The sequence below is a fragment of the Gallinula chloropus genome (genome assembly GCF_964237585.1).
Source record: "Gallinula chloropus genome assembly, chromosome: 22".
Classification (NCBI taxonomy): Eukaryota; Metazoa; Chordata; class Aves; order Gruiformes; family Rallidae; genus Gallinula; species Gallinula chloropus.
The window spans coordinates 6,433,511-6,446,099 of NC_140107.1; the positions used below are offsets into that span (position 1 = coordinate 6,433,511).

Below are 12,589 nucleotides of genomic sequence, written 5' to 3' on the forward strand. Positions count from 1 at the left end.
GAAAAGACCTCCAAGATCATCCAGTCCAACCATCCCCCTCCCACATCTATCACTCACTAACCCATGTCCCTGAGTACCTCATCCAGCCTTCCCCTGAACACCCTGAGGGACGGTGACTCCACCACCTCCCTGGGCAGCCCCTTCCAATGCCCAACTGCTCTTTTGGAGAATTTCTAATCTGAACCTCCCCTGGTGCAACTTGCAGCCATTCCCTCTTGTCCTGTTGCTACTCACCTGCAAGAAGAGGCTGAACCCCAGCCCACCACAACCTCCTGTCAGGGAGCTGTAGAGAGCAATGAGGTCTCCCCTCAGCCTCCTCTTCTCCAGGCTGAACACTCCCAGCTCCCTCAGACTTGTGCTCCAGTCCCATCACTGAGTGTCCCACCCAGACCAAGTGAGATCATGCAGGAGCTGAGCTGTGTCTGGGGATGCTGGGTGCCAGCCAGCCCACTCAGCATGGAGCAGGGGGACTCAATTTTGCATCCAGCACGCAGTGAAACCACAGCTGGAGCCAAAGCAGCCAGTTCACCCTCTTCCTTCCCCCTGGCTATGCTCTTCAAGGGCTGAGGTCTCCCAGAAGGTCAGGGGGATACTTCCAGATGCTCCCCAGCACCCAGCAGTGAGGGGCTGAGCCACCCCAAGGTGCTGATCCCTTGAAGCAAGGAGCAGCATCCCATGGAAACAGCCTGGTCAGAGGGAAGAGCAGGGGTAAGCACAGCCCAGGTGGGAGAAAAGAGCTGGGAAGGGAAGGAGCCAGAGATGGAGGCACAGGGGTCACACCAGGTAAGGAAAACAAATAAATAGCTGATTCAGGGGTTTGTTCTCCACTTTTATTTAGCAGAAACTGTATTTTTACAGCTGCAACCCCTTAAAAATGGGATTCTTTTTCCCTTAAACAAATCCTTGTAAAATAATGCTTCATAAAAATAAGCGTTCCTCTCCCCGACCCCGAAGACAGAAAAACAATAACTCCGGCAAGGCCGTCCCTGCGCCGCCACCGCGGCTGATGGCGGCTGTCACACGTGTCCCTGGCCATGCCATGAGCCCAGCCGGTGCCGCGGTGGCTCCAGCACAGCACTGCTACCTCTGGCTCTGGCAGGATGGGCACAGCAGAGCCCCTCTCCCAGCACCCACTGTGGTCACCTGTGTGCTCCGAGGGTCTGGGCTCTGTCGTGCCACCAGCAGGAAAGCTGTCCCTGTCCTCTCCACCCCCAGCGCGGTGTGGGGGGCACAAGTAGCCCAGCTCCATGGGCATTTCTTGGGTGGGAGAGCAGCAGCCAAGGCTGCCGCAGCACCGGAGGCATCCAACAACCTGCCAAGCACTTGGAGCATCAGGAACAAGCCCACGCCAGGGCTCCCCTCTCCTTTGATTTCATTTGCTTTGATTTTTGGTTTAATTTCAGGCCTTTCTGGGAGTTGTGTTTTTCTCCAGGCTGCAGTTTTGGGGTTGGTTTTTTTTTTTTTTTCCTTTTCTTTTTTTTTCCCCCTTCTTTCCTTTGCTGCTTCAGCAAAAGGGATTCAGGAAATTCCGATCAAATCCCAGCGCGCAGCGGCCCTGCCCCTGCTCCCCAGCGGGAGAGACAAAGAGCTTAATTCTCATTAATAACCACCAAGGGGTCAACTATGGCAAGGAGGAGAAAGACCAGCAAAGCTCTTTGGTGTCATGTTATTTAGAGGTCCGAAGTTAAGCCCTCTTTGCGAAGCCATCTGCAGCTTCCTGCGTGGGCCTGGCACAGGACGCGGTGCTGGAGGAGAGGTGTGTTCATAGAGGGTGTTTATTTTAAATAAACAGGCCCTTTCAGGCAGAGGCTGCTGCTCCTGAAGTGGTCTGGCCTTCTCCTGGGCTTTTCCTGGCTCGTCGCTGCCTGATAAAGCACCGTGTCTGGGGCTCCGGCATCGTGGGTTCAGGCCATCACCCATCGAGGGAGAGACACAGCACCCACCCAGCCGCTCCCAGGGCAGGCAGGGCTCGGTGCTGACAGCTCGAGCCACCCGTGGGACCCCCGGGCAGAACACACACGGCTTTTGTTAGAGGACACCCTGCTCGCTCGAAGGGCGCGACAGCGACGCTGGGCTCTGTGGGCTGTGGTTTCCATCCCCATCTTCCCCCCACCTCCCCCTTATTATTATATATTCCTGTTCTAAGTATGTAAGGGAAGCCTGATGTGGGCATTAACAAGGTGCTGCTGGGTTCCCCTCGTTAGTTATTGCTCATTAACTGTACTTAGTGTGTGTGGGGAAGGGCAACGCGTTGTTCAGGGTCCAGAAAGTGGCGGATGGATGGGGAGGGGTCCTGCTGCTGCCAGGAGCGTTCCCGGCTTTTCCTTGGGGGCCGGAGGGTGGGTATGGGGGTCGTGGGTGCCCGCCCTCACTGTTGCTTTGTCCACAGGAGCAGTGGGGAGCAGGATGCTGCCGGACGCCGCGGCACTGCTGGTGGTGGTGGTGATGGTGGTCAGCCTTCGCTCGGCGGCAGGAGGCGGCGCGGCCGGCTACGCCCAAGTGAAGTACATGCAGCCCATGGTGAAGGGACCCCTGGGACCCCCCTTCCGCGAAGGCAAAGGGCAGTACCTGGGTAAGGGACATGCTCTGCAGGGAGGTGGGAGGACACGGGGGCTGCGGCTGCTTTGGGGGTGCTGCCGATGGCACAGCCGGTGCCCCAGGGGAGCCCCACAGTGGCCCTGTCTGAGCATCTCATCCAAGCACAAAGGGGCCCGTTTGTCTCCTTAACCCACTGCAGAAAGGCAAGGACAGGCATGGAGAGGTTCAGCAGAGAAGCAAACCCTTTGCTTGGGCTGGGTGGGCACTCTTGGGTGCTCAGACTGGTCCTTCATGCCCAAAGGGGACCCAGGAATCCTTTGCTCTCCTCCTTCCTTCCTGCATGTTTGCCCTGAGGCTCAGCTCTGGGAGTCCTGCTGCTCACCCTCTCTCCTGTTAAACCCAACCCATCCTCATGAGGCTTTTCATTCCCTGTCTGCTTTTTGCACAAGCTGGGAAAGGGAAGAGAGCTGAGGCTGGAGCTAGACCCAGCCCAGCAAGAGGAGAGCAGGAAAGATGTTTCCTCCCCTGGAGAGCAGGAACTCCACACGCTTGTTCCACCACCCCCCGCCCAGTGACACGTGCCAGCCCTGGCTGTGGGTGCAGGTTGGCAGGCACAGGAGGGTCCCTCAGTGCCCCACACTGGGGCCAGGTGCTTATTAGTTAATTGCTCAGCCCTTACGAACTGCTCAGGAACTTGGGGGCTGCCCAAACAGCAAGTCTGGAGGGTGATGGAGTTTCTCTGGCACTTTTTGGCTCATCGGGGTGTCCCTCTGCCCCCAGCACCACTCTGAGGGTCACAGCAGCAGCAGCAGCACTGTTTCCAACTCAAGGAGGGGATGATGGATGGATGGATGGATGGATGGATGGATGGATGGATGGATCCCTTTCCCTGGTACCACACCCCTGTCCCTCTCCAGCACTCTTCCCAGAGCCAGACACTGCTGGCAGCACTGTGGGATGGGGCAGTGCTGGGGCTCAGGTGCCCTGACCTGCTGGGTCGGTGCTTGGCCCTTGGTCAGAGGGAAGAGACGCTGGAGCCCTTCCCGCAGGTTCACACAGACCCAGACCCTCCAGGGAGCCCAAGTCTTGGCTCTGGGAGGAGAAACTGGAGAAGGCTCGGCTGCTGGTGGCTGATTTACTGCTGGGCTGAATGGCTTATCAGGAGTTCAGCTCAGCACACATGTCAGAAAACACACAGCAAAACCTGGAGCTGAAGCATGCGACGAGCCCCCCCCCCCTCCCTGCCCCCTTCCCAGCTGTTGTAAAGCTGCTCCCTGAATCCCAGCCAGAGACAAAACCTTCCAGCGTAGCGCAGGAACATTTCAGCTGCTGGTGGGACTGGATTCAAGTATCTCCCTGCTGTTTTTCCTTCTTTTTTTCCCCCTTCCTCCTATGCATGGGAGCAGCTTGTGCTGCCGCCCAGCAGCGCTGCCTGCTAAGTGCTGTGGAGAGAGGAGCGGGTGTGCAAGGTGCAGTTTAGGGGTGAGCTTTGAGCACAGGTTAGAGGGGATGCTGAGAGAGGGCAGAGGACACGAGTCCCCTTGGACACCACACTCCAAAAACCCTCGGGGAAAAAAGAGCCCAGGCAGGGAAGATGCGGGCAGGGGGCAGCTGCAGCCTGAGCGGGGCTGCAGAGAGGCGACTGGGGAAGCCGGTGCCTCCCGGATCCCACCGAGCTCCCATCTCTGCTTAACCTCCGATTTGGCAAGGAAAATCCCTGCTGGCCTTCTGCCCTGCTCAGGGAAGCTCAGCTGACTCGCCGCGACGGCGCAGGGCCGTGCCGTGCCCCTGCGGGTTACCCCCGAGCCGGCGGGGAGCTGTGTGGGCCCCCCGCCCCGTGCTGCCCCCCAGCCTGGCCCCAGGGATGGGACCCCTGCCTGGGGCGGGGGGCAGGCCAGGCCGCGGGGGCTCACATCAGCCTGCGGGTGCCATCTAGTGAGGGACAAGGCTGGCTTCCTCCACCAGACACCTTTTCTGACCCAAAAATAAGACCCCCCAGCTCTGGGCAGGAAACGCTGCTAAATGCTCGAAGCACTGGAGCAGGGCAGTGGCAAAGCTGGGGTTTATTCTGGCTTGGTTCAAACCATGTGGGTGCAGCTCCCAGCCAGGTAAAAGCAGCTCTGGGTGCTGGCTGGTGCTCAGGCAGCCCAGCATTTCCCTGTGCATGCAGGGAGCCAAGCCAGCAGCACTGCAGCTTGAGGCACCAATAAGGCAGAGGCAGTGCCCAGGCTGGGTGCTGAGCCTCTCCAGCGCCCATGGACGATGGGATGAGAGATGCAGCAAACACCAGTCCCACACAATGTCTGTATGAGCCCATGAAACTCGGCTCTCACGAGCCAGGGCTTGGCAGCAGTGCTGGAACGAGCTCAGCCAGGCCCTGCCACGGAGCAGCCAACCTCTCCTTCCTGCGGCGGCATCCGGCCGCGCTGCCAGACTCACTGCTGACTGCTCGTGGCCGGGAACCACTTCCCATCTTGCTGGATTATTCCTCCACCAGCCAGTCCGTGCTGCTGAGGCCCTTCTCCAGGCGTGTGTTGGGGGGATCCTTACTAGCATGAACGCAGCTCCAGAGGGGCTGTGGGATCTGCCTGGATGTGTCCGTTGCTCCTCAGGAGGTGAAAAGTTCTTGTGGTGCCCAGGAAAAAGCTGGCAGGGGCTGTGCCTGCTCCTTCCCCTTCCCGTTGCCCCAGCGGGCTCTCTGCCTTAGCTCTCATGGCAGCTTTGTTCAGCGCGTCGAGGGGAACGCGTAACCCCACGCTGCTGCTGTGAAATGCAGAGCTCCGAGACATGCGTCTGTGGTAAGACATGGTTCTTTTGAAATTGGATACCAGTGGGGCTGCAATGTCCCAGTTTCTCTCCGCTAACGTCCCCGGTTTGGTTTTCCCGTCTGCTTTTTTGGCCGCCTGCAAGTTGGCAGCTCTCTCCTGGCGTTTCTCTTCGCTGCCTTGTGTGAGAGTGTGTGTGTGAGAGTGTGAGTGTGTGTGTGTGTGTGAGTGTGTGTGAGTGTGCTCTTTCCTTCCTTCATGGGCTCAGCTGTAGATCCTCCTTCTGATTCCATGCAAAATGACCTAGAAAACTAATTCTTTTCAAACCATTGCAAGAAGGGGGGGGGGGGGGGGGGGAAAGGAGGGTGGTGGTGGGGAAACACATTGAAATAATTTTCTGGAGAAAATTTTTTCCAGAATTCAATCCCCAGAAATCTACTTCAGTGTGACGCTTCGCATCTCCTTCACCGTCTTTCCCACACCGTTTTCTGGGGTGAGAAGCAGGTCTGCAGAAATCCAGTGGCAATGTCATGACAGACAAGTATTTCCTTAATTTCCACAGCCAAGTGACCTCCTATTACAGCCCAGGATTCAGGCCAGGCTTTGATATGTAGATAAGCTCTGAAAATGTTTCCATTACCAAAAGAAAAACAAGCAGGCACCGGGCTTGGAAAGGGCCAGAGCTAATTGGTGTGCTTAGGGAAGGTAAAGCTGCCCCTGATGCACCGGGACTGGTGCCTGCTGCTGCCACAGCTACTCTGCAGTTATTCTTTTCACGTGTCTCAAATCTCCCCTAATCTTTTCCCGTTGACTGGGAAAATCTCCATGTTGGCAGGTCCCAGCGCTGCGGGTGTCCGTGCTCCCGAAGCCCAGCTCCGTTCGTTGGATGCCCGGGCTGGGTGCTGGGTGAGCAGACCTCAGGGACACCCCTGCCTCCTCCTCAGCATCATGCCAGGGCACGCAGCCTCCTGTTCTGCTCTCATCCCTGCTGGGATCCGCTCCCATCCCAGGAACTCGCCCGTACAGATCTCTTCCTGACTGGAATGCTCAAATTGGGGCAGATTTTGTTCATTTTGCCCAAGGTGTCACGGCTCTCTCTTCTGCCCTTCACGTTTCTCTCATCACAGGCCCTTGTCTGTGCATCTGCCAAATATTCCCTTCGTTTCCAGCTTCCCAAAAAAAAGTCTGTCAGATTTATTCCCTCACAGCCGTTCCCGGGGTCACGCGGAAGCGACACCCCGCCTGGGCCGGCCTCAAGGAATTATTTATGCTCATGTCTGCGCTTTAAGTACCGAGCTGCGGTGGGCATGTAATCTGGCTCTCCCTGGCTTTGTAGTCTCTCAGCTCATTAGTTTCCTTCTTATATCCATTTGCAAAAGATCTCTATAAATTCTTTCAACGTCAAGTGGTCACGGCCAATTCCCAGCTGGGCTGACTCATTTGGATGGAAGTGAGGTTGCATTTCCCTCCCAGCTATTGGCTTTTCCTCCATCCTCAGCGGGTTTTTTTGCCTCTTTTTTGGGGAGTTTTTCTCTCTGCCTTGCTGGACACGGGAGCTGAGCCAGCGAGCACTGCAGGCATGTCTTAACCCATACACGGATCACCTCTTCAGTCTCTTGAATACACATCCAAGAGTTTTCTTTTTAATCCAAAAGGATTAAAGGTCTCCCGAGGGTCTTAACTTGAGGGATGGGGTGCAGGGATTATCCTTGGTCTTGGGGTGCTCTTGTCACCATCCTCTCAGCTGATCCCAGGCAGCAGCCGCTGAATCCTATGATGCTTTCAAGGCCACTGGGAAGTGAGGCAGCAAGAGGTTTGAATCCAGCTCCTAAAGACCCCCAACAGGAGGTCATCACAAAACAACGCCAATGGCAATTGCTGGTCTTGTTGACACCCTCTGTAGAGAAAGGGATGGATGGAGTAAGGCTTTAATTAGTACCCTGAGCTCTGGCTGAGGTCTTGCCTCAAGCCAGTCCTGCTGATGTGGTGGCCCAAGGAGCCACTGTGACCACGTTTAAATAAAACCATTTCTACAGAAGGGCTTTTGCAAGTACAGACCCAGGCAGCACTGAAGCCCCTGGCTTTAACACCCTGTGCCAGGCACGCTCTTCCAGCCACCACTGGCCCCAGTAAAGCTCCCAATGTTTCTCTCCACAGACATGCCACCGCTGCTGCCGATGGATCTCAAAGGGGAGCCAGGACCACCAGGGAAGCCCGGCCCACGTGGACCCCCAGGGCCCCCCGGCTACCCGGGAAAGCCAGGCACAGGGAAGCCAGGAATGCATGGCCAGCCTGGGCCTGCTGGTCCCCCCGGGTTCTCGGGCATTGGGAAACCCGGCATCCCAGGACTCCCTGGAAAGGCGGGTATGAAAGGGATGCCCGGCGCCAAGGGTGAGCCCGGCATACGAGGAGAGCAAGGGCCAAGAGGACTACCTGGCCCTCCAGGGCTGCCGGGGCCAGCCGGCATCTCAGTCAATGGGAAGCCAGGCCCCCAGGGTGGCCCCGGCCTGCCCGGGTTTCGGGGTGAGCCTGGCCCAAAAGGAGAGCCAGGTCCCCGTGGTGAGCGAGGGATGAAGGGTGAAAACGGAGTGGGGAAGCCAGGGGTACCAGGGCCCCGGGGAAATGGGGGCCCTCCAGGCCCTGCGGGGCCCCCAGGGCCGGTTGGCGTTGGAAAACCTGGCCTTGATGGCCTGCCAGGCGCACCAGGGGAAAAGGGCGACATGGGCCCTCCGGGCGGGCCTGGCGTCAATGGGGAGCCTGGCCCCGTGGGGCCCCGGGGCCCCCCTGGCATTGATGGGATTGGTGTCCCAGGTGCTGCAGGGGTGCCAGGGATACAAGGTCCCATGGGACCGAAGGGAGAGCCTGGGATACGTGGCCTCCCTGGTCTGCCAGGCCCAACAGGCTACGGGAAGCCAGGCTTGCCTGGCCTCAAAGGAGACCGTGGGCAGCCTGGGGTGCAGGGAGCCATTGGCGATAAGGGGGAACCTGGTGTTGATGGGGAGCCAGGGGAGCCAGGCCCTGCAGGCATTATTGGGCCACCGGGCCCACCAGGGTCCATGGGTCTGCCGGGCAAGCACGGGCTGCCCGGTTCCAAAGGGGATGTGGGTCCGAGTGGGCCCCCGGGAATGCCGGGGATGCGCGGTGACCAGGGCCCCAACGGCTTCGCAGGGAAGCCAGGAGTGCCAGGAGAAAGGGGCCTGCCTGGGTCACAGGGACCCCCTGGCCCAACTGGCCCAAAAGGGGAACCAGGGTTTATTGGCCTCCCAGGGGTGCCTGGAGTAACAGGTGGCCCCGGGCCAAAAGGGGATGGTGGGATCCCGGGGCAGCCAGGGCTGAGGGGCCCCTCTGGCATCCCAGGCTTGCAAGGACCTGCAGGTCCCATGGGGCCTCAGGGGTTGCCAGGGTTGAAAGGGGAGCCTGGGCTCCCTGGGGTTCCGGGTGAGGGGAAGAACGGTGAGCCTGGCATGGCTGGACCCATCGGCCCCCCAGGAATGCCGGGAACACCAGGGCTGAATGGACCACCAGGCCCACCAGGGCCACCTGGGCCACCTGGAGCACCCGGGGTGTTTGACGAGACGGGCATCGCGGGGCTGCACCTGCCGGATGGAGGCGTGGAGGGGGCCGTGCTGGGCAACGGCAAGCCGGGGAAGCCACAGTACGGCCGAGGAGAGCTCTCTGCCCGGATCGCACCAGCCTTCACTGCCATCCTCACCTCCCCTTTCCCGGCATCCGGCATGCCGGTCAAGTTTGACCGGACTTTGTACAATGGGCACAACGGTTACAACCCAGTCACCGGGATCTTCACCTGCCCTGTATCCGGCATCTACTACTTTGCCTACCACGTGCATGTCAAAGGGACCAACGTTTGGGTGGCACTTTATAAGAACAACGTGCCCGCCACCTACACCTATGACGAGTACAAAAAGGGCTACCTGGACCAGGCCTCGGGCAGTGCCGTGCTTGAACTCAAGGAGAACGACCAAGTCTGGGTACAAATGCCCTCGGACCAGGCCAACGGGTTGTACTCCACAGAATACATCCACTCCTCCTTCTCCGGGTTCCTGCTCTGCCCCACATAACGGCTGTTGGGCTTGTTTCCTTTTCACCCACTTTAGCCATAAACTGTCTTTTTTTTTTTTTTTTATAAAAAAAGAGGTTTTTAAAATTAATACAAAAAAGAAAAATCACTGGGAAGAACATGCAAGCTGTTGTCATGGGACCTTGCTTCGTGCTGTTTGATCCACGAGTCAAGAGGGTAATCGGATAGGAGACGTCTATCTTGCTCTTTTCGGGGAGGGAGAAGGCAAGGAGGGGAGTGACTTCCTCAGCAAAGCATATTTGGGATACGTTTACCCTAATGACTGTCCATCAAACACAGGAACACGCTTGGGATGGCAAGGATCCGGCTCTGCAGTAAACTGCTCCGTGATCCAGAGAGTCGCCTGGAAGACCAGACCCTTCTGGTCTGTAACCAAGCACCCTTGTTTCCCATTTCGAGTCCCAGTTACATGAATACAGCTGTTGTTACGGAGGGTGCATTTGCTAACCAGCACAGGGGGCCCAGGCACTTAACACAAACCCGTGCAGCAGCAAGAGAGCCACGGTGGGCTGGGAAATTTCCTTCCCAAGCCATCAGATGCCCGAATTCCAGTCTCACTGATGCCCAGTTTGTTCAGACTGTGCTTTGAGGCAGTTTCTCTGATTCACGCCGGATTCAGCGTGGTTGGATTTATAATCGTAAGAAGTGGAACACTTTGCATAAGCACCTTCTTATAAAGAAGTAAATATTATTTTTAACCCTCCCCCCCTGGCACCTTTAGGAGTAAGAACATCCAGGCAGTGGTACCTGGGAGGATGATGGACGATCTATCCCAAAGCTGCCGAGGGAAGCTGGGACCCCTGCGATGAACAATCCTCTCTCCTCTCTCGGGTTAACTCACCTACTGGCAAGACCAAGGACTAGTTCTGTCCTCTCTGCTTCTTTGCAGCCCAGAGATTTGCTCTGCCTCGTGAGCATCTTGCTCTTTGACAACACAAGGGTGGCACTGCAAGCCCGGCTCACGGTGCTTCTGGCCTGGTTTGATAGAAGGTTTAGTTATGCTTTCTCCAAAGTGCCACTTAACGGACAACTTGCTTTTACTGTCTCACTATTTCGGGATGTGTAAACTTTTTGCATTGGTATCCCCCCTTTTCTCTGGGGACCTTTTAATTAATTAAGAAAAAAAAAAAATAGTGTTCGTTCTAACTTTCCATTCAGTCATTTTACAACGGTGCTATTATCTACTTACCATTGTTATTTACAAGTCTAGTGCAATATGTACCTGTAAAAACGCACCAGTCCAGGTGCCAGTCTGTGACTTAGGTTAAAAGAAACAGGAAAAAAAAGAAAAAAGAAGAAAAAAAAAAAAAGTAATCACATTTGTCTGTCGTTACCACTTTTGTCTCACTAATGCTTGAATCATTATCGACCTGAGTATGAGCTGCAAGGTTCTGGGAAAGGTATGCACGGATACTGACCACTTAGCTGCTCTGTCCTTCGCTAAAGGGAGCAAGCCAGCCCTGTTGCTTTGCAGATCTCCTCACGGTAGAGTAGGCACTGCCACTTGTGCTCACAGGAAAGTGATTCTTCTCCCGCCAGGCAAGGAGCACGCTGCTGAAGTTGAATCGACACGCAGGACACCGCACGTCCCTCGGCAAAGGCACAGCCCTGAGAAAACAGCAACAAATTTGGTCACCAGCTGAGCAACCAGCACCCTTCCATCTTCCTAAAGCCTGCTCTATGGCCAAAGAAATGTAGCACGAACGGGACTCGGGATTGTTCTCCAGATGGACTGTACAAGATATTTGAACTATTTTTCTTTTCCTATTTCTGTTTCGTTTCTTGGTTCTTCTGTCCTGTGTTTCTGCCTCTTGCCACCCAGAGCTTCCTTTTAAAAACCACACCTATCCCTGAAACAAAGAAACATGGAATGGGGATTTACAGTTGGAAGGCCAGTGCCTCAGCTACTACCCAGCCAGGGCTGGCTTTTCCCCTCCTGGGGATTTTTTCCATATAAAGCTGCGAGTTTCATGTAAAGATGAAGCCTTCTCAAGCTGAGGGACTGCCCCAGTGTCTGATCCCACCATCAGCTCTAGCTCCTGGGAGCAGGGGGTGTCAGGGCAATGTGGGCTTTGATCACACTGGGTTATTTCCCACTGGGAACAGGAGCCAGAGTCCCTGAAGTTAGAAAGTGGAAGCTCAGATGTTTTCTTCAAGCCCAGGCTTGGGAGGGAGAAGGGTGCTAGAACAGGGCCCGGGCCTCCTTTATGGAAGCATCTTTCCTGCAGAGAACAGCAATGAACTCGAGCTGGTGCCACACAAAGTCCCAGCCAGCAGCGGGGTCCGGCTCCCACCGTGCAGCGGGGCCAGGAGCTTCTCTTGCCCCAGTGTGGAAGCTTCACCCTGTTACTCAGCAAAGCAACTTAATTTATACCGTGTTCTAACCTATATCCCGCTCTTTGTGTTCTGTTTTATTGGAAACTTCTTATTCTAGCTGGCAAAGAGGCGACGACGCAAACACTCACCGCAACCCCGCCGAGGCACCGACTCGCTCGGCGCTGTAGAGAATTCCGCTCCCCAATTTCACTTTCCCTTCACGTGCAGAGCATTAAACCATAATCAACCTTCCACAGCTATATAACCTGTTACATTTACACAGCAACTGAAAGGCAAAAGGTATTACACGCACATAGAGTTAGGCTAGGGAAAAAGAAACGATGCACAGGATGAGGGAGGCTGTTCACTAAACCGGTCACTGTCAGGAAGAATTTGTTTTCTGGAGTACGTGGATATTCGCCAGCAGAAAGGATTATTTTCTGTCGTGTGTGTGAGAGTGTGGGATTTTGGTTTCAATCACAATAAATAAATAAAAAGGTTGGGTTGGATGAAGTATGTCTATTTTTAATTATGAAAACTGCATTACAATGTGCATTTTTATATAAATTCCTACTATTTTTTTTAAATTTGCCTCTAGTATCTTCATTTCTAACCTAGTATATAGAGGTGTTTAGTTTTGTAAATACTTATTACATGCACTGTCATAGTAAAAGTTGGTTTAAAATGCACTCTTTTGTGATCAGAAACTGGCCTTCTCTTCGGAACTAAAACTACAGTACTTGATTGTATTGACGAAACATCAATAAAACTTATTGTACAAAGATGGTCTCCACTGTGCCTCTGTCCTGCTAGCAACAGGCAAATCCAGCTCCCCTCTTCCCAACAGTCCAAAAGACTCGCTTGCTAATTC

At 55.5% G+C, this 12,589-nt stretch overlaps 1 protein-coding gene across 1 annotated transcript; it reads left to right on the plus strand.

Annotated features, from left to right (window-relative positions):
• Positions 1–2,406: 2,406 nt before the first annotated feature.
• On the plus strand, positions 2,407–9,382 carry COL8A2 (collagen type VIII alpha 2 chain; the record flags this gene model as incomplete). Its single annotated transcript, XM_084274309.1, has 2 exons — positions 2,407–2,572; positions 7,461–9,382. 2 exons carry the CDS (start codon positions 2,407–2,409, stop codon positions 9,380–9,382), a joined length of 2,088 nt encoding a protein of 695 aa, XP_084130435.1.
• Positions 9,383–12,589: the final 3,207 nt, after the last annotated feature.